Source organism: Girardinichthys multiradiatus, chromosome 3, assembly GCF_021462225.1.
Source record: "Girardinichthys multiradiatus isolate DD_20200921_A chromosome 3, DD_fGirMul_XY1, whole genome shotgun sequence".
NCBI lineage: Eukaryota > Metazoa > Chordata > Actinopteri > Cyprinodontiformes > Goodeidae > Girardinichthys > Girardinichthys multiradiatus.
Window position 1 is genome coordinate 856095 of NC_061796.1, and position 25332 is coordinate 881426.

General features: G+C 42.1%; 1 protein-coding gene across 4 annotated transcripts in view; it reads left to right on the forward strand.

The window, feature by feature from the left end:
* Positions 1-3907: 3907 nt before the first annotated feature.
* The window catches only part of adcy3a (adenylate cyclase 3a), a 171991-nt gene continuing 150566 nt past the window's right edge, over positions 3908-25332 (forward strand). For 2 of the 4 annotated variants that reach the window (XM_047360983.1, XM_047360987.1), the window contains exons 1-5: positions 3908-4238; positions 4581-5672; positions 8924-9073; positions 16758-16888; positions 18248-18359. In XM_047360983.1, the coding sequence (XP_047216939.1) occupies positions 4998-5672; positions 8924-9073; positions 16758-16888; positions 18248-18359 (1068 nt within the window). In that variant the 5' untranslated portion in view covers positions 3908-4238; positions 4581-4997. Of the gene's footprint in view, positions 4350-4580; positions 5673-8923; positions 9074-16757; positions 16889-18247; positions 18360-25332 lie in introns of all 4 variants that reach the window. The other 2 variants (XM_047360985.1, XM_047360986.1) reach the window with 2 other exon arrangements.

The window sequence follows — 25332 nt, forward strand, 5'->3', positions numbered from 1 at the left end:
GTCAGCTGCTGGTGTTGGTCCACTGTGTTTTATCAAGGGCAGGGTCAATGCAGCTAGCTATCAGGAGATTTTGGAGCACTTCATGCTTCCATCTGCTGAAAAGCTTTATGGAGATGAAGATTTCATTTTTCAGCACGACCTGGCACCTGCTCACAGTGCCAAAACCACTGGTAAATGGTTTACTGACCATGGTATCACTGTGCTCAATTGGCCTGCCAACTCTCCTGACCTGAACCCCATAGAGAATCTGTGGGATATTGTGAAGAGAACGTTGAGAGACTCAAGACCCAACACTCTTGACGAGCTAAAGGCCGCTATCAAAGCTTCCTGGGCCTCCATAAGACCTCAGCAGTGCCACAGGCTGATTGCCTCCATGCCACGCCACATTGAAGCAGTCATTTCTGCCAAAGGATTCCCGACCAAGTATTGAGTGCATAACTGTACATGATTATTTGAAGGTTGACGTTTTTTGTATTAAAAACACTTTTATTTTATTGGTCGGATGAAATATGCTAATTTTGTGAGATAGGAATTTTGGGTTTTCATGAGCTGTATGCCAAAATCATCCGTATTAAGACAATAAAAGATCTGAAATATTTCAGTTAGTGTGCAATGAATCTAAAATATATGAATGCTAAATTTTCATCATTACATTATGGAAAATAATTAACTTTATCACAATATGCTAATATTTTGAGAAGGACCTGTATATAAATAAAAATGTGCAACATCTGTATGCTGTTGTTTGGTACTCTATTAAATGTTCAACAGAGAAACAGCCTGGGGGAAGAAACTGTCTCTGTGGCGGCTGGTTTTAGTAAACAGTGCTCTGTAGCGACGGCCTGAAGGTAAAACTCTAAACAGTTTATGTGCAGGGTGTGTGGGGTCTGCAGAGATTTTTGCAGCTCTTTTTCTGACCCTTGACCTGTATAAGTTCTGGATGGAGGGAAGGTCAGCCCTGATTATTCTCTCTGCAGACCTGATTATTCGTTGCAGTCTGGACCTGTCCTGTTTTATGGATGAGCCAAACCACACTGAGATGGATGAAGAAAGGACAGACTGAATGATGGCAGTGTAGAAGATGACCAGCAGCTCCTGTGGAAGGTTGTACTTCTTGAGTTGCCTCAGGAAGTGTAGTCTCTGCTGGGCCTTCTTTCGAACAGTGTCTATGTGTGAAGACCATCTCAGGTCCTCAGAGATGGTGGTTCCTAGGAACCTGAAGTGGTCCACAGCTGCCACAGTGTTGTTGAGGATGGTGAGGGGGGTGTATGGGGGTGGTGTTCTCCGAAGGTCCACCACCATTTCCACAGTCTTGAGTAGGTTGAGTTACAGGTAGTTCTGACAACACCAGTGTACCAGCCGATCCACCTCCTGTCTGTATGCAGACTCATCACCGTCCTGGATCAGACCAATGACAGTAGTTTCATCTGCAAACTTCAGGAGTTTCACGGACTAGTCCGATGTGGTGCAGTCATTCCAGTGTACTAACATATATATATTACCTACTGTAAGCATTGGTTTTAAAAGTTTCATGTTGAAAAGTTGCTTTGGACAAGTGTAGTCCTGCCTTTTTTTTTTATATTGTAACTACGTTATTTATTTGTATGACTTTTTTCATTTTATGATCAAAACACCAACATTTGCACATAACTATGTTTTGTCCTCTTGATTACATAATTTTGTACAAATAAAATCAGATGTTATAATCAGTTACTCGGTACTTGAGTAGCCTTTTTACCAAATACTTTTTTACTCTTGTTTGATAAATTTTTGGATGGCTACTTTTTACTATCACTTTCGTAAAAATGTGTTTAAGTAGTGCTACTCTTACTGGATTACAATTTTTGGCTATACTGATCACCTCTGTTCATGTGTTTGAAATGCCTGGATATAGATCCATCCATTGTCCTTACCTGCTTTTTCTTGCAGAGTTGTGGGGAGGCTGGTGCCTATCTCCAGCGGTCTTTGGGTGAGAGGTGGGGTACACACTGGACAGGTCACCAGTCCATCACAGGGCAACACGGAGACACACAGGACAAGAAACATATACACACACTCACTCCTACAGGCAATAAGAGTAACAAATTAACTTAACAGTCATGTTTTTTGGACTGTAGGTGGAAGACGGAGTACATGGAGAGAAGACACAGAGATCAGAGACAAACCTAGATCTAATTTAGAATTTTTGTAGGACAATAAAAATGCCTATCTCTAAGGGAGTGCCCGGCCACCCTACGGAGGAAGCTCATTTTAGCCGCTTGTATCCGGGATCTCGTTCTTTCGGTCATGACCCAAAGTTCATGGCCATAGGTGAGGGTAGGAACGTAGACCGACCAGTAAATCAAACAAAAAACTAATCTCAATCAAAAAAAAGGTTATCTCAATCAAAAAAATTCATTGTGGTCAAAAGTTTTGGAATATTCAATAAAAAAAAAACTAATCTCAATCAAAAAATATTAAGTCGTGATCAAAACTTTCAGTTATAAGGATTTTTTTTTTTTATGGAATATTTTATTTTGGGGAGAAAAGAAAATTGTTTGAAAAACTTTTTTTTTATTAAAATGACTCATTTTTTCTCACAAAGAGAAAAAAGTTATTTGCAAAACATAAACCTTTATTTGCGCATGTCAAAAATCTTTGGTTACAACTCTCGCTCTTTTGGTTTTGACGCTCTCTGTTTTTGGTTGAACTCAAAGAATTTTGAGTACTGGAAGCATGAACATCCTGGGCGGGGCCTAAAGACGAACGCTGTAAGACGTTTCCCTATTGGTTAGCGCTGACTAAAGCGGCATTTTCTGATCCCCCACCTCTGAACTTATGGTCAAACTGCAGGGCTTGCATTCCATTACCGTAGTGCACCTTGTATGCGCGACGCTAATCTTTAAGAGAGAGCTAGTGTGGGCTGTGTGACCGCGTATTTCTGACTGTTGGCTCACTTGACCGCAGTTTTCTTCTGTACAGTTGATGTCTCCTCACTGAAGCGACAAGGCAAGCCCTGCAGTTTGAGCAGAAGTTCAGAGGTGGGGGGGCAATCAGAGTCTGACGCTTAAGTCAGCGCTAACCAATAGGGAAACGTCTTACAGCGTTCGTCTTTAGGCCCCGCCCAGGATGTTCATGTTTCCAGCACTCAAAATTCTTTGAGTTCAACCAAAAACAGAGAGCATCAAAACCAAAAGAGCGAGAGTCGTAACCAAAGATTTTTGACATGCGCAAATAAAAGTTTATGTTTTGCAAATAACTTTTTTCTCTTTGTGAGAAAAAATTTGTCATTTTAATCAAAAATTGTTTTTTCAAACAATTTCTTTTCTCCCCAAAATAAGATATTCCATTAAAAAAGAAAATCGTTACAACTCTGAAAGTTTTGATCACAATTTAATATTTTTTGATTGAGATAACTTTTTTTGATTGAATATTCCAAAGGTTTTGACCACAATTTATTTTTTTGATTGAGATAACTTTTTTTTGATTGAGATTAGTTTTTTGTTTGATTGAATAATATTGAGACAAACTTACCTCCATAATGCAGTGACTGAAGCCATCAACTCCACCGTGAAACACAAATCCCCTTGTGTTCTAAATTCAGACAAGACAGAAGTTTTCTTCTTTGGACCGGAGTCTTTAGAAAAGAAACTGCTTAACCAATCACTTAACCTGGAGGGCATTAAATTGACCTCCGGTAATAAAGTGAAAAACCTTGGTGTTATTTCTGACCAGATCATGTCATTTAAATCCCATATTAAACAGGTTTCTAGGATTTCCTCCTTTCACCTCCGGAACATTGCCAAAATTAGAAATATCCTATCCTATATATATATATATATGTAAAAATATACGAAAATGTATGTGTGCGTGTAGTTATGTATGTACGTGCATAATATGCTTAAGGAGGCGTTTAACCGTACCAAGATGGCGATGGCGTTGCCGCATCGTTCCAATCATCATTAGTCAAGGCGACATGGCGTGTATATCTTAGGATGCTTCTAATGCTGCGTTTTTGCAGCGAACACAGACAAAAAAGACGTCTGACGCAGGACAATGATAATATGTCGCGATGACTTGCTGTTTGCCGTTTGTTTTTTTTCTTCGGGACTTAATCATTTTATGTAAAAAAAAAAAAAAAAAATCTCCTTATGGGCTACGGTAAGGTGCGGCGTTTCAAGTGGATTGCTAAAAGCCTCATTATTATAACAGTAATGATATTTAGGACAAAATTTAGACGCAATTTGGCGAAATTGAAGGTAAGTGAAAGCAGCAGTAGATGTACATAATTTTCTCAGCATCTGGAAAATCGTATAGGAATAAACCTGCGCCCAGCATTGTCGGTAAATGGAAGATAGCGATTGTATAAGGTAAATGACGAGCTAAAGGAGAAATCCCAGTTAGAGGAGTTTGTGTAATATATACACGTTTTAATTAAAAAAGGTTGTAGCAACAGACGATGGGCTTGCCTGTTGATTGAACGTTGTATGTATATGTGTGTGTGTGTATATAGATATAGCTATATATATATATATATATTCATGCCTATACATAAAACAAAATAATCTGTCTACTAAACATTCTGTCCTTTTTATTTAAAGCATGTAAGGTGAAACCATGGAAAGATGAAGAGGGAAAGACTGTCCAATTCAAAGGAATGATGAAGAAAGAAATTCTGCAACCACATAATCGTTGATAAACTGTGCAGTACCTAATCAATATTGATCCATCGCTATGATAAACAATAGGACTGTTCAGTCTCTGCCTGTGACAGAGCATTGATTGACTGTATTGGACTTAAAGAACACAGATCCTGTGACGCAAGAACATATCTCTCCAGTGCTGTTGTAAATACAGACACAATTGTGAGTTCTCAGAGGAAGAAACAAGGTAACTCTGCAAAGAAAGAAAGTGATCAATTTGAACTTTATTTTTATATTTAATCCACTGCTGCAGGACAACATGCTTTATATTATTTGATAAAAAAAGACAGAAGATTTTGGCTCTAAGTTTTCACCATGCCTCGCAATCAAGCTTTTTCTGAACCAGAGTACTCTATGGAGTATTCAGCAGACTGCTCTGTTACATTGCCCTCTGACCCTGGGCAGGCTGTTGGGCGATCACACGAGGTTACAGTTCGAAATTCTGGATCCTGCCTCTGCCTGCCACGGTTTATGCGCCTCACATTTGCACCTGAGTCGTTGGAGAATCTCTACCAGACGTACTTCAGAAGGCAGAGACATGAAACGCTGTTGGTGCTGGTTGTGTTTGCTGCTCTTTTTGATAGTTACATTCTTATCATGTGTGCAGTGGTTTATACCTCTGAAAAGCTTGCGTCTGTTTCTGTGGCATCTGTGGGTTTGGCAGGAGATATTATTCTTTACCTGCTGTGCCGCTTTGGGTTGTTACCAGACCGGATCTCAAGGCGTTTTGTGCCCTATTCCCTCTGGGTACTCATAGCATCGCAGATATTTTGCCACTTGGGGTTAAACTATGCTCGTTTCCACCAAGCCAGTGACACAGTGGGCTGGCAGGCCTTCTTCAGCTTTTCTTTTTTCCTTACGCTGCCTTTGAGACTGACACCCATTGTGCTCATCACTACTGTATCCTGTGGTGTCCACACCCTGGTTCTTGGAGTCACCATTGCTCAGCAGCAGCAGGAGAACATCCAGGGGTCAACACTTGCCAGACAGGTAAAAGTTGAAGTTTTAACTAAAGCAGGCTAATATATGTCCCTCAATTATTCTGCTGCTTGTACAAATCCTGGAATTTTCTTATCCTGGAAATAATTTAATAGTTTTACTTTTATGACTAAGGTTGAATAGAAATATTTTGTTGGAAACAAAAACCCTCTTCAGAACTAAGAGGAAGGCTGACACAACAAATAGTTTAAGGGGCAGTTACAGTGCAGTTTAATTTAAATAGAAACTTAAAATGTCTTACACAAACATAAAAAAAATATTAAAATGGATACAAGTTTAACATTTAAGTGATAACACTTTTAAACATTATAAATGCCATTATATGTATCTTAGAAACAAAAACATACAGTTAAACCCAAAATATTCCCATCACTGGCAAGTGATGATTTGATTTGATTTGATTTGATTTACAATAATCTTAACTTGACTGACATGTTTTTTCTGAATGAAAATAATATGGATGCGTGTCAAAATTTGATACTACAATGTTCCATAGGTTTCAGGTAAAAGGTGTTTTTATTTATTTAACTCATATCCATTGCAAATTGTGAGTATGTGGGAAAATTAAGGGTTCTACAAAAGTCCAAGTATGCCACACTCTTCAAATGCACCCTAATTACCAAATTCGCAGAGTTTGTATTTGCCGTTTCTCGTGCTTTTCCTTCTGTTTTCAATTCAATTCAGTTCAATTCAAAAATACGTTATTAATCCCAAAGATAAATTAATTGTTGTAGCTCATATTATACAGGTTTCTTCAAAGAGCTTTTGTAGATGCTGATGGCTGTGGCCAGGAAGGATTTCCTGTAGCGGTCTGTCTTACAGCAGATCTGAAGAAACCTCTGACTGAAGATACTCTGTTGTTGTAAAAGTCTCATGAAGAGGATGCTCAGGATTCTCCATAATATTCCTCATTTTATGAAGCATCCTTCTTTGCATAATGATCTCCAGAGGTTCCAGAGGAGTCCCCAGAAGAGAGCCAGCCTTGTTTATTAGCTTGTTGAGCTTTTTCAAGTCTCTAGCTCTGATGTTGCTTCCCCAGCAGATGATGACAGAAGAGATCACACTCTCAACAACAGACTTATAGAAGATATGCAGCATCTTGCTGCAAACAACAAAGGACCTAAGCTTCCTCAAGAAGTACAGTCTGCTCTGTCCCTTCTTGTAGATGGCTTCACAGTTGCATCTCCACTCTAGTCTGTTGTCCAGGTGAACACCGAGGTTTTATACTCCTCCACCACCCCCACTTCTTCTCCCATGATAGAAATAGTTTTTGTCTTATTCCTGTTTCTCTTAAAATCTACAATCATCTCCTTTGTTTTAGTCACGTTCAAAAAGAGATGACTGTTTCCACACCATGTCAAAAAGCGGTCCACCACCTTCCTGTACTCAGCTTCTTGTCCATCTCTGATCCACCCCACGACTGCAGAATCATCCGAGTATTTCTGCAGATGACAGGATTCTGTCTTGTACTGTAAGTCTGAGGTGTACAGAGTGAAAAGGAATGGTGAGAGTACAGTCCCCTGTGGTGCTCCTGTGCTGCTGACTACCTGGTTAGACTCACAACCCTTCAGTCTCACAAACTGTGGTCTGTTTGTCAGGTAGTCTTTGATCCAGGAGATTGTTGAGGCCTCCACCTGAGTTTCTGACAAAGCAAATCAGGTTGGATTGTATTAAATGCACTGGAGAAATCAAAGAACATGATCCTCACAGTGCTGCTGGCATTGTCCAGATGATAGTGGGTTTGTTGAAGCAGGTGTATGATGGCATCTTCGACTCCAACTCCACAGCGATAAGCAAACTGAAGGGGGTCCTGGTGGTTTACTGTCAGGTCCCCTTCAATGAAGGATGTAAGCTTCCTCGCGAAGTCTGCTCTGTCCCATCTTGTAGACAGCTTCACTGTTGCATCTCCACTCTAGTCTTGTCCAGGTAAGCACTGAGGTATTTATACTCCTCCCACTGAAGGAGGGTGGGATGTCTTTTTGGCTGAGGGCAGAAGAGAAAGATGCTGACAAATTCTCTGTCCAGACATCCATCGTTCCGATCTTTCTGCTTGAAGCCTGTGATCTTCTTCATCCCTGACCACACATCTCTGATTTTGTTTTGCTGGAGCTTGTTCTCCAGCTTCTTCTTGTACACCTCTTTGCTGTCTCTTATCTTGAATTTAAGTTGCTTCTGTATACTCCTCAACAATTCTGTCTCCTACGGTGGCCCAGCGGTGTCAGGTCAAATACAAAAGCCGCAACACAAATACAAGAGCCGCAACACAAATACAAAAGTCGCAACACAAATACAAGAGCCACAACGGAAGTCACGCAACCTGCAACAGAAGTAACAGTGCCTGTTCAATCAAACAACAGGAAGAGAAGCTTTGCTTGCTAACAGCAGACAAATTTTGCCTGTTTGATAAGTGAACCTGACACTGCATGCCGGCAAGTCCATCATCCCTCACCGCAAGACTCAATTATGTGTGGTTTTGCATATTTTAGAAAGATAGGGGCTGAGTTTCAAGGCACTGGCGTAAAACCCACTGGGGACTCCTCACTCCTTCCAGCCCCACCATGACAGCGGCAACCGTGGCAAGGGATTTTTTGGCAAACACTGCTCAATGGCTTCAAAAGGTGTAAGCATAAAAGGTGCTTTATTTGTTGGGCCTTTTGCATATATAATTATAGTGGCCTGTGTATATAATTTTGACCATGCTTGTGGTATAGACAACTTTTGCAGCTGCAGTGTTTTTAAAAAATATTCAACTCTGGTAAAAATGAAAACAAACTGAAACAAAAAATCGTATCAAGCCAATATTAATTATATTCATGGTCATGATGACCACATGTAAAGTTCTGCCATTTGTCCCTACCATTTTTGGAAAAATTGATTTATTGGTGTAATTTGTCCTCCAGTAGACAAATTATGGAACAGATAATTGTATTTTATAGATGACACAGATTATAGGCTGTTTTGAGTATCTGTCCTATAACTGAGCAATTATAAGACATATTATTAAAAAATCCTGACCTTCCCCAACCAGACTCAGTTGCTTATTCTTTGGAAATAAAAGTTTCTATATTTTTATTTAAATGTACTGATCACCTTGAGAATGAAATGACTACTTTCTATTAATGCCATTCCTGTCACACTTAAGACATCAAGCCTTGCAATATGCTCAAATACTTCATAGTTACACCTTTATTCATCCATGCTCAGTTCTAACTTTGACTCTGTTTTTTTTGTTTGATTTCAAGCTGCTGGCCAACATTGTGATCTATATTTGTGCCATCACTGTGGGTATTACCTCGTACTACATGGCTGACCGGAAGCATCGGAAGGCATTTCTGGAGGCAAGACAGTCACTGGAGGTTAAACTTAACCTGGAAGAGCAAAGCCAGCAACAGGTCAGAGGGCCTACAGTATATAACATTAAATGATATATATATATATGTACACACTGCTCAAAAAAATAAAGGGAACACTTAAACAACACAATATAACTCCCAAGTAAATCAAACATCTGTGAAATCAAACTGTCCACTTAGGAAGCTACACTGAATGACAATCAATTTCACAGCTGTTGTACAAATGGAATAGACAACAGGGGGAAATCTTTGGCGATTAGCAAGAAACACTCAATAAAGGAGTGGTTCTGCAGGTGGGGACCACAGACCACTTCGCAGTACCTATGCTTTCTGGCTGATGTTTTGGTCACTTTTGAATGTTGGTGGTGCTTTCACACTCGTGGTAGCATGAGACGGACTTTACAACCCACACAAGTGGCTCAGGTAGTGCAGCTCATCCAGGATGGCACATCAATGCGAGCTGTGGCAAGGTTTGCTGTGTCTGTCAGCATAGTGTCCAGAGCCTGGAGGCGCTACCAGGTGACAGGCCAGTACACCAGGAGACGTGGAGGAGGCCGTAGGAGGGCAACAACCCAGCAGCAGGACCGCTACCTCCGACTTTGTGCAAGTAGGAACAGGAGGAGCACTGCCAGAGCCCTGCAAAATGACCTTCAGCAGGCCACAAATGTGCATGTGTCTGCACAAACGGTTAGAAACCGACTCCATGAGGATGGTATGAGGGCCCGACGTCCACAAATGGGGGTTGTGCTCACAGCCCAACACCGTGCAGGACGCTTGGCATTTACTAGAGAACACCAGGATTGGCAAATTCGCCACCGGCGGCCTGTGTTCTTCACAGATGAACGCAGGTTCACACTGAGCACATGTGACAGACGTGACAGTGTCTGGAGACACCGTGGAGAGCGATCTGCTGCCTGCAATATCCTTCAGCATGACCGGTTTGGCAGTGGGTCAGTAATGGTGGGGGGTGGCATTTCTTTGGAGGGCCGCATGGCCCTCCATGTGCTCGCCAGAGGTACCCTGACTGCCATTAGGTACCGAGATGAGAACCTCAGACCCCTTGTGAGACCATATGCTGGTGCGGTTGGTCCTGGGTTCCTCCTAATGCAGGACAATGCTAGACCTCATGTGGTTGGAGTGTGTCAGCAGTTCCTGCAAGATGGAGACATTGAAGCTATGGACTGGCCCGGCCGTTCCCCAAACCTGAATCCGATTGAGCACATCTGGGACGTCATGTCTCACATCATCCACCACAGACTGTCCAGGAGTTGGCAGATGCTTTAGTCCAGGTCTGGGAGGAGATCCCTCAGGGGACGATCTGCGGTCTCATCAGGAGCATGCCCAGGCCTTGTAGGGAGGTTATACAGGCACGTGGAGGCCACACACAATACTGAACCTCATTTTGATTTGTTTTAAGGACATTACATCAAAGTTGGATCAGCCTGTAGTGTGTTTTTCAACTTTAATTTTGTGTGTGACTCCAAGTCCAGGCCTCCATTGGTTAATAAATTTGATTTCCATTGATGAGTTTTGTGTGATTTTGTTGTCAGCACATTCAACTTTGTACAGAACAAAGTATTCAATAAGAATATTTCATTCACTCAGATCTAGGATGTGTTATTTGAGTGTTCCCTTTATTTGTTTTGAGCAGTGTGTGTGTGTGTGTGTGTGTATATATATATATTATATATATATATAGCTTTACCTTCACCTAAGCATTGTTCATGTTCTTACAAATGTTTTGTGCAATTGCACCTTGCAACATACAACAAAATGCATTGTTGCTTTTTTTTATTTAAAAACTTTATAATTTAAATGCCATTTTCTATACATTTTATAATTTTTTTTTAACCTTTTTATCCTTTTACAATGCTTTTAAAGTGGGCAACAAATGTTTAATTTTAAGTTCAACAAGAGACATCAATGCAACTCCTGTAAGTTTGCCCCAGGGCAGCTGTGGCTACTATGTAGCTTACCACTATCGGTGGGTGAATGTGTAAATGAATGCGTGGATGACTGAATGTAGTGGACAGCTCTTTGGGGACTTGATAACAACGGCTTGTTAATGCAAATTTCTAATCAGCCAATCACATGGCAGCACCTCAATGCATTTAGGCATGTAGACATGGACAAGACGATCTGGTGCAGTTCAAACCGAGCATCAGAATGGGGAAGAAAGAGGATTTAAGTGATTTTGAACATTGCCTAGTGTGATTAGTCTCGATTTCTGCTGCGACATTCGGATGGTAGGGTCAGAATTTAGTAACAACAACATCAAAGCATGGATCCATCCTGCCTTGTATCAACGGTTCAGGCTGCTGGTGGTGTAATGGTGCGGGGGATATTTTTTTGGCACACTTTGGGCCCCTTAGCACCAATTGAGCATTGTGTCAATGCTACAGCCTACCCGAGTATTGTTGCTGTCCATGTCCATCTCTTTATGACCACAGTGTACCCATCTTCTGATGTTTACTTCCAGCAGGATAATGTGCCATGTCATAAAGCACAAATCATCTCAGACTGGTTTCTTGAACATGACAATGAATTCACTGTACTCAAATGGCGTCCACAGTCACCAGATCTCAATCCAATAGAGCACATTTGGGATGTGGTGGAAGAGGAGATTCACATCATGGATGTGCAGCCGATAAATCTGCAGCATCTGAGTGATGCTATCATGTCAATATGGACCAAACTCTCTGAGGAATGTTTCCAGTACCTTGTTGAATCTATGCCATGAAGGTTTAAGGCAGTTGAAGGCAAAAGGGGGTCCAACTCGGTACTAGCAAGGTGTACCTAATAAAGTGGCCTGTGAGTGTATGTATAGATATATTTACACTACCGGTCAAAGGTTTTAGAACACCTTTCTCATTTAATAGTTTTCTTTATGTTTATGACTATTTTTAATTTAAATAGTCATGAACATAAAGAGACCCATTAAGCGAGAAAGCGTATCTCAAACCTTTGACGGTTAGGATAGATAGATGGATAGATGGATAGATGTATTGTTATATCTATACTCAAAGGGGAATATGTATGTCCTGGACAAATCATTAGTCCATCACAGGTCAACACAAAGACAAATAGGACAAATAACCATAGTTGTACGCACTTGTACCTAAGGGGAATTTGGAGAAATCAATAAACCAAACATGAATGTTGTATAGACAGGGAGTACATGCGAACCTAACGCAGAAATGCACTGGCAAGGATTCTGACAGAGGACCTTAATGTTGCAAGGCAACAGTGCTAAAACATGTACATTTTTTATCCATGCAGTAACTCTAAATAAAGTTCTTTATTGTTTTTATTACTTTTAAAGTTACATTTGCATAATGTGCATTGTTTACACCACAATATTGCAAGCTTGATCTTTGTGTCTGCTAGGACTTTATAATTACTATATGTTATAATGGTACACAAAAATCATGGTTTGGAGTTCTTCTGTTTGCTTCAATCAAAAGAAACATAAACATCAGCCACTGTAAAACCAGCCAAGTGCACTGGTGTGAAATTGAAAAGTAACTTTGGCAAACTTCATAAAAGTTCCTCAGTGATCACCTTTCAGTGGCCTCACCCAGTTATAAGCTACCTAGTATAAGTTTCCTAGTCTTTGTGGTAGCTGCATTTTCTTTTCTGTGTGAATTTTCCATTATACTCTATGTAGCCTACTGATGTAAGCTATACAAGAAAATCCTTTTCTTGCTTTGTTTCATTTTACTAGCATCGTGGCACACAGCTTGGTCATGAAGTGGGATACTGCTGCATATTTCGATTGACATCTGATGCTCTGTGATGATGACTGCTGTTCTGCTTTCTTTTCAGAAAAGCTCCAGTCCAAAAATTTTTTGACTTATCAGAATTTGACCCGGTCGTATGCGGGACATTGTGTCTATAGTCAATGAGGACTGATAGGTGAGTTTTCTTTGGTACCGGAACGAGACAGGAAGTCTTCCTCCACAACACTGGAACATATTTTGGGCCAAGCTAAGGTTGAAGAAGTGCTGCAGAATCCTACAGAGCTGCTCTGCACATGCCTTCAGGGCTGACACGATCTGGACCTGCAGCCTTATTCGGGTTCAGCCTTGCCAGTTGCCTCTTTACCTGTCTTCTTGAGACACATAGGTGGAACAGGGTAGTCCAAAGGGAGCAACTGCATCTTCTGCTTTGGTTGAAGAGAAACATGTAGCGTCCATGGCTGAGGTGGACGATAAAACATTTGAGGTGTGACTAGGAAGCTGTCGGTCAAAGGAGGGTGGAATGTCTGTTTGGCTGAGGGCAGAAGAGAAGAATGCTGAGCTTGCTTCTGAACTGAACCTATTGAAGAATGTGTTCAGGTCATTGGCTCTATTCAGACATCCATTGGTCCGATCGTCCTTCTGCTTGAAGTCGTTCTTCATCCCTGACCACACATCTCTGGTATTGTTTTGCTGAAGCTTGTTCTCAAGCTTCTTCCTATGTCTTAGCAACAACTGAGCTGATGACATCACATGCTTTCTGCTAACAGTTTAACATCTAGGCTGCAGAGACGACACTTCACAGTAACGTCTCCCAACATCAGATATCATACATCATCTGTTGCTCACAACCACTGCCAATCCACCCCTTGCATTTGCCATTCTTCTTTAAATCTCTGTCTGCTTGTATGGTCAGAAACCCTGGCAGAGAGACACTGGAATCAGGGATATGATCCTGCCGCCATGTAAAAGTGAAACACATAATACTAAATTCCCAATACTAAGGCTTGGTCCTTGTCAGGGGTTGGAGTTCATCCTTTTTGTTTCCCATTGATCTCACATTGCCCATAATAATCAATGAAAGAGATGGTTTGAACTTCCTCCTTTTCTTCCTTGTCTTTGCATTTGCTCTGCAACCATGGGACCTCCTTTTCAACTCATAGAGGATTTGAGACTGTATTTGAGGGATTATTTAAGCTTTTGAGATGTTAATCAGCTGCTCCCGGTTGTAAAAAAAAAACACCTTGTTGCTATGGTAATGCACCATAACAAATGTCCAAAAGTAAAAAAAAAAAAAAAAAAAAGAATATATATATATATATATATAAAACACCCTTCCAGCTGCACAGCTTCCAATACAAGAGGTGAGAATTGTTCAGAAAAGCTAGGGAGGAATTAGAGTTTTTAAGAAGAATATATCAGAAAGAAAATAACAGAGCTACTGTATCATGTTGCCACCTTGAGCAATGCAATTCCAGAGGTAGCCACATTAGCCTTCAATGCCTTTACAACTTAACAGTGGAGTAATGAAGGTAGGGTGCACTCTTGGTTTCATTGCTTCACTGTTAAGTTGCCAACTAAGCAGTCAGCTGATTTATATTTTCCTCCGTGAATTTCTACTGCAGCAGGACCAGTAGTATTGTTGTGTGGTTTGGAATTTTGCATCTGGAAAGTGCATCTCGACCGGGGAGCTAAGACTGCCAGAACACCATGTTTGGACTGTCTGTGAAGCCAATATTTAATTAGAATATTTAATTTGCTCACTTTTAGAGCACCTTTCTCATTTAATGGTTTTCTTTATGTTCATGACTATTTACATTGTATGTTGAGCAGCCTCAGCATGATAGGCCCACCTGTGAGGATGAAGGACAGAAAATTGAAAAGGTGAAACTTCCACAGACAAATACAGAGCAAGTTGATTTGAAAATACAGAACGAAAATTACATGGTGATTGATGTTATCTGTACCCAGTCTGCGTTGCTCAGTGCAGTTAAAAAAAATTAATTGACATAATTAAAGTGAAATAATGATTAGTTGTTAAAACATCTCCACCATAGTTATAAAATGCATGAATATAAAAACTAATATATATATATATATATATATATATATATATATATATATATATATATATATACAGGTCCTTCTCAAAATATTAGCATATTGTGATAAAGTTCATTATTTTCCATAATGTAATGATGAAAATTTAACATTCATATATTTTAGATTCATTGCACACTAACTGAAATATTTCAGGTCTTTTATTGTCTTAATACGGATGATTTTGGCATACAGCTCATGAAAACCCAAAATTCCTATCTCACAAAATTAGCATATCATAAAAAGGGTCTCTAAACGAGCTATGAACCTAATCATCTGAATCAACGAGTTAACTCTAAACACCTGCAAAAGATTCCTGAGGCCATTAAAACTCCCAGCCTGGTTCATCACTCAAAACCCCAATCATGGGTAAGACTGCCGACCTGACTGCTGTCCAGAAGGCCACTATTGACACCCTCAAGCAAGATGGTAAGACACAGAAAGAAATTTCTGAACGAATAGGCTGTTCCCAGAGTGCTGTATCAAGGCACCTCAGTGGGAAGTCTGTGGGAAGGAAAAAGTGTGGCAGAAAACGCTGCACAACGAGAAGAGGTGACCGGACCCTGAGGAAGATTGTGGAGAAGGTCCGATTCCAGACCTTGGGGGACCTGCGGAAGCAGTGGACTGAGTCTGGAGTAGAAACATCCAGAGCCACCGTGCACAGGCGTGTGCAGGAAATGGGCTACAGGTGCAGCATTCCCCAGACCTGGGCTACAGAGAAGCAGCACTGGACTGTTGCTCAGTGGTCCAAAGTACTTTTTTCGGATGAAAGCTAATTCTGCATGTCATTCGGAAATCAAGGTGCCAGAGTCTGGAGGAAGACTGGGGAGAAGGAAATGCCAAAATGCCAGAAGTCCAGTGTCAAGTACCCACAGTCAGTGATGGTCTGGGGTGCCGTGTCAGCTGCTGGTGTTGGTCCACTGTGTTTTATCAAGGGCAGGGTCAATGCAGCTAGCTATCAGGAGATTTTGGAGCACTTCATGCTTCCATTTGCTGAAAAGCTTTATGGAGATGAAGATTTCATTTTTCAGCACGACCTGGCACCTGCTCACAGTGCCAAAACCACTGGTAAATGGTTTACTGACCATGGTATCACTGTGCTCAATTGGCCTGCCAACTCTCCTGACCTGAACCCCATAGAGAATCTGTGGGATATTGTGAAGAGAACGTGGAGAGACTCAAGACCCAACACTCTGGATGAGCTAAAGGCTGCTATCGAAGCATCCTGGGCCTCCATAAGACCTCAGCAGTGCCACAGGCTGATTGCCTCCATGCCACGCCGCATTGAAGCAGTCATTTCTGCAAAAGGATTCCCGACCAAGTATTGAGTGCATAACTGTACATGATTATTTGAAGGTTGATGTTTTTTGTATTAAAAACACTTTTCTTTTATCGGTCGGATGAAATATGCTAATTTTGTGAGATAGGAATTTTGGGTTTTCATGAGCTGTATGCCAAAATCATCCGTATTAAGACAATAAAAGACCTGAAATATTTCAGTTAGTGTGCAATGAATCTAAAATATATGAATGTTAAATTTTCATCATTACATTATAGAAAATAATGAACTTTATCACAATATGCTAATTTTTTGAGAAGGACCTGTATATATATATATATATATATATATATATAACAGATAAAACAGATTAACCAAATATGGAGCAGTTAAATGGCTTTAGGATGTTATTGCGTTCGTCACACAGTAGAGAGTAGACTATATAAATACATTTTAAAGCGTATACAAAATAGAGAGAAAATACACGAATAAACTTAACTGAATAAAAAACACACTGAAAAGTCAATGTAAATCACAATAAGTGCTCTGTTATAAGTATGGTTCGTGTGATTTATTATCATGTCTTTTGTGTATGTAATCATCATAGGAACGTCTCCTGCTCTCCATTCTTCCGAAGCATATTGCAGATGAGATGCTTCAGGATATGAAGAAGGAGCCCAGTCAAAAAGAAATGCAACAGTTCAACACCATGTACATGTACAGGCATGAAAATGTCAGGTAACTTGGATGTATGTTGCGGTAAGTCTGTCTAAAAGGAGTTGGCTTGTAGCCACATTTAATCATAATTAAATGATAGTCAGTAGCATTGCTTTTGCAAATTGAAGCCCAAAGAAAATAGGTGGTAAACCTTTCCCTCATTAATTACTTCATGAATATATAATTAATTCAAGTCAGTTTTATTTCGTCTTCCTAGCCAGTCTTGCCCTTCATGTCTCAGGAATGAAAGGTATTGTCTTTTTCTTATGTACCATACACCCACAACAGCTTGACGTCATGAGTATCTGCACCACCCTTGGTCTTTCTCTGGGTGGAAAAAAAGCCTCACTTGCTGTATTAGTGTACAGCATGAAACTGATAGCAATTCTGAGAAGTCTTTGCGTGCATCAATACACTGTTAAAAAATCTAATTTTACTCCTTAAGAAAAAGGAAAAACTCAGTTGGCAGAGAGCTATTTGCAGCATCAGTTAATGGCACCTGCTGATCATATTTTGACTAACAGTAATTCTAGCATCTTGTGACGTACACTTTTAGAGTTTATTGTCTAAAATCCCAGGCAGTTGATAAAGTAATTTAATGTAAACATTCTGTCCACCTTTTTAGAGCATTTACTCATTACTAAATATGTTTCCAGCAATACAGAATAGTCAGTGTATGTTAATATTTTTAAAAACTAGTGCAGTGTCCATGTGAGGATATCTCAAAAATGCAAGAGGTCTGCTATGCATACTAACTTGTGTCACAACAATAGTTGAACCTTTAATTCAAGTACACAAGCCAGGAATTGTTCTCATATTTGAGTGATTAGTTTCAGTTGTTGCTAATTAACAGAAATTCCAAGAGTAAATTGTTTAGATTGATGGGACACTCTTCTGTTGAGAAACATGATCTTTACATAGTGAGATCTTTACCATAACATATCTGTGTCTGCAATAAGTAATGATAGATGTGGTATTTGACAAGCTCCAATCCAGATTTTGAAGCAGTGATTGCTAAATAGATGAGAAAGATCCATTCAGGAATATATATAATAAGACACTACAATTTGAGTCTGAATCTACACCCCTTAATAGCGTACAAGAATTTCATAGATAAAATTCTTACAGTTTCAATAATACATCACTCGAATTTTGTATGATATAACATATAATGTTGACTATTTTACTGTTATACACTGTAATAAATTAGAAAAGCTAGGAGAAGGATGGTTTAGTTAGAAACATTGATTCATTTAAAAAGTAAACCTACAAGTAAGGAATAAATGTAGTGTAATAATGTCATAAATGTTATAATTTCAAAAGAGTGGAAATGTGCATGCTGTAGTAATGTACTGTCTTGTGTCTCTTGTCGTCATGTAGTATTTTGTTTGCAGACATTGTGGGTTTCACCCAGCTGTCGTCATCTTGCAGTGCCCAGGAGCTGGTGAAACTGCTCAATGAGCTCTTTGCTCGCTTTGACAAGTTGGCTGCAGTAAGTTTCATGGCTTAGTATAACTATTGGCAATTTATTTTGTATAATTTATCAAAAATGTTTATCTTAAAAGCAGAATTCCTTTTTACATTAAGGTATTGCTCTCAAAACTGTGTCCCACAATGAAAAAAATACAGCATGCCTGTTTTTTTTTTTTTTTAATTGTTGTGCTTTTTCCCCTCACTATGTTCTGTTTACAGATTTAATATCTCTAGTGCCCTGCTCCTCTTTAACTGGTTTGTAAAGCATGTGCAAATTACAGGTGCAGATGAAGTGCTAGAGTGTAACATTTCATTGTTTTTTATGCTTTCCCAATACTTGCTAATCTTGATTGAGTTGTGGAAATTCAGTACTGTCAAAATTCCAGCCAATTACACTGATGATCTTGGATTGTAATGTCACTGTCATAGTAGTAATAGTAATAGTGCTTGTTTCATTGGCATTTGAAATAAAAATGTTTTGACTGCCAAATTTACTTTACACTATACAATATTGTTCATGTTAATCTGCTTTAATACATCTATATCCACAGTAGCCAAGCCATCCTTATTATTAGAGCACCTTACATACAACAAGCTCTATGTAAGCAGACAAATTAACAGTATATATATATATATATATATATATATATAAATACACAGCAAATGTATATATATTTATAAACACAGCAAATGTATATATATTTACACTCACCAGCCACTTTATTAGGTACACCTTGCTAGTACTGGGTTGGACCACTTTTGCCTTCAGAACTGCTTTAATCCTTCGGGGCATAGATTCAACAAGGTACTGGAAACATTCCGCAGAGGATTAGGTCCATATTGACATGATGGCATCACACAGATACTGCAGATTTGGTGGCTGCACATCCATGATGCGAATCACCCGTTCCACCACATCCCAAAAGTGCTCTATTGGATTTGAGATCTGGTGACTGTGGAAGCCATTTGAGTCCAGTGAACTCATTGTCATGGTCAAGAAACCAGTCTGAGATGATTCGTGCTTCATGACATGGCACGTTATCCTGCTGGAAGTAAACATCAGAAGGTGGGTACACTGTGGTCATAAAGAGATGGACATGGACAGCAACAATACTCGGGTAGGCTGTAGCATTGACACGATGCTCAATTGGTACTAAGGGACCCAAAGTGTTCCAAAAAATATCCTCTACACCATTACACCACCACCACCAGCCTGAACCGTTGATACAAGGCAGGATGGATCCATGCTTCTATTGTCCAATTTTGGTGAGCTTGTGCAAATTGTACCCTCAGTGTCCTGTTCTTAGCTGACAGGAGTGGAACCCGGTGTGGTCTTCTGCTGCTGTAGCCCATCTGCCTCAAGGTTTGACATGTTGTGTGTTCAGAGATGCTCTTCTGCAAGCCTTGGTTGTAACGAGTGGTTATTTGAGTTACTGTTGCCTTTCTATCAACTCGAACCAGTCTTGTCATTCTCCTCTGTTGTCTGGCATCGACAAGGCATTTGCGCCCACAGAATTGCCGCTCACTGGATATTTTGTCTTGTTTGGACCATTCTCTGTAAACCCTAGAGATGGTAGTGTGTGAAAATCCCAGTGATCAGCAGTTTTTGAAATAGCCCTTCTGGCACCAACAGCCATGCCACGTTCAAAGTCACTTAAATCACCTTTCTTCCCCATTCTGATGCTTGGTTTGAACTGCAGCAGATCGTCTTGACCATATCTACATGTGATTGGCTGATTAGAAATTTGCGTTAACAAACAGTTGTCAAGGTGTACCTAATAAAGTGGCCAATACGAAACAAATGCCTGTGTATATACATCATATCTTTATCTAATGGGAGTTGAGATGGAATCATTGAGTAAGGGCTGATGTTTACCACCTAACTACTATCTTTAAATCAGAAATGTCATTCATATATCCATAACTGCTGACCTGGAGGTTGTATTGTGCTCCCACTTTTTGGCAAGGTAGAAGGATGTATTTTATAAAACAAAAATTATAATTATACCTTATTTAAAAGAACTGACAATTCTCAAGGAAATTGCTGTTCTTAATTACCAAAAAAGGTAAGTAAAGTCAGAAAATTTTCAACTAAAAGAACAGCCATTATAAATACAATAAAAATAAATACACACAGTTATGTGAAGTGTTTAATAACATGTAAACACTAACTGAAATCGTGTCATCAATTTACAGGACATAGGCAAACTTCTTGAGTTATAAATAAGCTAGCAATCACCATTTGTAAATTTTGAAAAATAAACTTTTGACACAACCGACAGTCCCACTCTTTGTGGTTCGTGTCAGCACTTTAGCTGGATCTGTCATAAGTGCGGTATTTTGTGGTGGACCAGAGGCAGACAAGCACGGAGGAAGCAGAGTGGGATCAAAACTCCAACTTTAATAAAACGAGTTCACTCACATGAATGCGTGGTGCAGGGTGACAAAATAATGCAGTAGACACGGTATTTGAAAACAGAACTTAACAAAATCCAGAGCAAGGACAAAAATCCAAAAGAGACATCTCACGAGGACATGGAAGAGACATAACGACACCGCGTGGAACAAAGGACGAAGGCAAACTTAAATACAGACAAAGGTGGACAAGAAACAATAGGGCAGGTAATCAGAGGAACAGGGAATAGGTGACACAAGGAGGCTGGGAGGCAGAAGGAACAGGTGAACCTAATGCAAGTAATAAACAAGACACCGAACAGACCTAAACAAAACTATACACAAAGAATAAATAAAACATAAGAATCAAGAATAACATGAACTAAAGGAAACTGAGAAACTGGAGGGAACACAACAACCTAAGCTCTAGCAAACAGAAACCATAAGGAAACCCAGACTACAAAAGTAAAGAAACCTTAGTAAACAATAACTAGAGCTAACCTATAAAGGAGAGGATGGAAACCATTCTAAGAAAATAAACAGGAAAGCAACATAGGAGAGCAAACTGGGGGGCAGAATATAACCCAAAACAAAAACCACAACTAACATTAATACAAAACACAAGTAAGAACATCTAATTAAAAAAGGTAAACAAAACCACAAAACAGAGTCCAAAACATCACATCCTGACAGTACCTCCCCCTCAATAGTCGGGACCAGGAGGTCATCCCCACCAGGCACAGAGTTCCGGCGGGCGACCAGGAGGTTGTCCCCAGCAGGCACAGAGTTCCGGCGGGCGACCAGGAGGTTGTCCCCAGCAGGCACAGAGTTCCGGCGGGCGACCAGGAGGTCGTCCCCAGCAGGCACAGAGTTCCGGCGGGCGACCAGGAGGTCGTCCCCAGCAGGCACAGAGTTCCGGCGGGCGACCAGGAGGTCCTCCCCAGCAGGCACAGAGTTCAGGCGGGCGACCAGACCTGCACCAAAGAGTTCTGGGCGGTCGGCGGCGAAGCCGTGGCGGCCTGTGACAAGAACCTGCAGTTAGGTCAGGAGGCCGACAGAGGAGAGTAGAGGCCCCCCCAAAAACTCTGTGGAACTCCGGAGGCGTGGAGCCTGGCGAACCCTCAGAGGCTGAAGCAGAGCCTGGCGAACCCTCAGAGGCTGAAGCAGAGCCTGGCGAACCCTCAGAGGCTGAAGCAGAGCCTGGCGAACCCTCAGAGGCTGAAGCAGAGCCTGGCGAACCCTCAGAGGCTGAAGCAGAGCCTGGCGAACCCTCAGAGGCTGAAGCAGAGCCTGGCGAACCCACAGAGGCTGAAGCAGAGGTGTCGCCGAGACCCTCAGTGGCGTGAGCAGAGGCGTCGCCGAGACCCTCAGTGGCGTGAGCAGAGGCGTCGCCGAGACCCTCAGTGGCGTGAGCAGGAGCTGAGGCGTCGGCCGAGACCCTCAGTGGCGTGAGCAGGAGCTGAGGCGTCGGCCGGACCCTCAGTGACGTGAGCAGGAGCTGAGGCGTCGGCCGGACCCTCAGTGACATGAGCAGGAGCTGACTTAGGGTCAGGCTGTGTGTCTGGCTGCAAAGCCAGGAGCACCCCCCAAAGAAAAACCAAAAGGTGTTCCAGACCTGGTTGTGGAGGCAGCCCGCCCACAGGCTCCTCCCGGATCAGGCGAGGAAGTGGAGGCAGCCCGCCCACGGGCTCCTCCGAGACACAATGAGGTTCTGAAGACCCGGCGGCGGCCGGCTGTGGTTCTGTAGACCCGGCGGCTGCCGGCTGTGGATCTGTAGACCCGGCGGCGGCCGGCTGTGGCTCTGTAGACCCGGCGGCGGCCGGCTGTGGCTCTGTAGACCCGGCGGCGGCCGGCTGAGGCTCTGTAGACCCGGCGGCGGCAGCCGGCTGAGGCTCTGGTGATCCAGCGGCAGCCACAGCCTCAAGAAGGGGAGTGAAGCGGCCTCCAGCTGAGAGTGGTGCTGGAGCGTCGAGCCACCCCTCCTTGAGAAACTCCGCCTGCAGTATGGAGTACACATCAAGCAGGTCTTGAGGGTAAGCCATCAGATGGGGAACACACTCCATACAACGTTCCCTCATGCACTCCCTGTAAACGAACTGCAGTCCGGCCAGGACCCATTCCAGGGTTTGAGGTCGCACTCAGGACAGGTGACCTCCAGAGGGCGCTGGGCAACCGCCCACCAACTCCGGTGACGACGTCGTCCTGGGCAGGTTGACAATCCAGCCGGAAACACGGCTGCGGCTGGTGGAGGTGAGGATGGTTCTGTTGGAAGCGTTGCGGATGTGGGTGGCTCTGCTGAAGCCCCTGCGGACATGAATGGCTCCGCTGAAGCCACTGCTGCTGGAGGCTGGCGACGGCAGCGCCGTCGATGTGAGCTCACAGGAGCAGATGGGGAGGCAGAAGTGCGGTTCTGGCCCGGTACCCAACACGGAGAAGCTTGCGCCCACTGGGAACCGCCAAACATCTCCATCTCCTGCAGCAGTAGGGGAGAAGGTAGGATCTCAACCTCCTCCCCATACATCTCTCTCAGTTCCTCCTCTTGCTGCTGTATCCACCCGAGGAGGTCGGAAGCTCTGTCCGCTTGGTCCACTCTGTGGCGGTGTCGTACTGTCATAATTGCGGTATTTTGTGGTGGACCAGAGGCAGACAAGCACGGAGGAAGCAGAGTGGGATCAAAACTCCAACTTTAATAAAACGAGTTCACTCACATGAAGGCGTGGTGCAGGGTGACAAAATAATCCAGTAGACAGGGTATTTGAAAACAGAACTTAACAGAATCCAGAGCAAGGACAAAAATCCAAAAGGGACATCTCACGAGGACATGGAAGAGACATAACGACACTGCGTGGAACAAAGGACGAAGGCAAACTTAAATACAGACAAAGGTGGACAAGAAACAATAGGACAGGTAATCAGAGGAACAGGGAACAGGTGACACAAGGAGGCTGGGAGGCAGAGGGAACAGGTGAACCTAATGCAAGTAATTAACAAGACACCGAACAGACCTAAACAAAACTATAAACAAAGAATAAATAAAACATAAGAATCAAGAATAACATGAACTAAAGGAAACTGAGAAACTGGAGGGAACACAACAACCTAAGCACTAGCAAGCAGAAACCATAAGGAAACCCAGACTACAAAAGTAAAGAAACCATAGTAAACAATAACTAGAGCTAACTTATAAAAGAGAGGATGGAAACCATTCTAAGAAAATAAACAGGAAAGCAACGCCAAGGGAAATAGGAGAGCAAACTGCGGGGCAAAACAAAAACCACAACTAACATAAATACAAAACACAAGTAAGAACATCTAATTAAAAGGTAAACAAAAACACAAAACCACAAAACAGAGTCCAAAACATCACATCCTGACAGGATCCATCTGCCAGTACCACTGGTTGCCGATGTCACATTGAATCTATAAACATTCCTCACAAAAGTAACACTGTCAGTCAAAAATGTCAGTAGGATTGCTTTGTATCAATCAAGTGTATTTCTTTTTTGGGAATTGGGCCTCTAGCCCAAAGAGTTGCTGGAGATGGGAACTAGCCATCCTGCAAAACTGCATAGGTGGTATAAAAAATGGATGGATAGGATTAAATGTTATACAGTTATACAGGAGAGGAAATCAGTGCTCTGGCAATACTGTTTACAGTGGGGGTGGGGAGCTGCTGAACTTGACGGGGGACATTATCAGGTGGTGGAAGGAGTACTTCGAGGTTCTCCTCAATGTTGCCGTCACGCCCTCCCTGATGGAAGCAGAGACTGGGGACTCGGACTTGTTCATCACCCAGGCTGAAGTCACCGAGGTGGTTCAAAAGCTCCATGGTGGCAGGGCGTCGGGGGTGAATGAGATCCGCCCTGAGTGCTTCAAGTCTCTGGATGTTGTGGGGCTGTCATTGTTGACATCCGCTCTCTGCACAAGCAGAGCAGGAGTTTGGTCCGCATCGCTGGCACTAAGTCAGACCTGTTCCAGGTGCGTGGTAGACTCCGACGGGGTTGCCCTCTGTCACCAGTCCTATTCATAACTTTTATGGACAGGATTTCTAGGTGCAGCCAAGGGCCAGAGGTGGTCTGGTTTGGGGTCCAGTGGATTTCGTCTCTTCTTTTTGCAGATGACGTGGACCTGCTGGCCCCCTCTAGCCAAGACCTACAGCATGCGCTGTAGTGTAAAGCGGCTGGGATGAAGATCAGCTCCTCCAAGACCGTGCCCATGGTTCTCGACCGGAAAAGGGTGGCTTGTCCTCTTCAGGTTGGAGGGGAGTTCCTGCCTCAAGTGGAGTTCAAGTATCTTGGAGTCTTGTTCACGAGTGTGGGGAGAATGGGGTGGGAGATCGACAGACAGATCAGTGCGGCTGCTTAACCACGCACATTAGTTGTATTTTCACAAAGTATCGGTATCGGATCGGTATTGCTAATACCAGCCTGAATTTTACTCAGTATCAGATCGAAAAGAAAATTCATTGTATTGAACATCACAAGTCAGAGGTCAAGATATCTTACAGACGAAGGAGAATGTTGAAACCAGATGTTATAGACACTATTCAGTGCATCTGATGTGAAAGAAAAGGTTGTTGCTTGCGATTGCTAAATGGG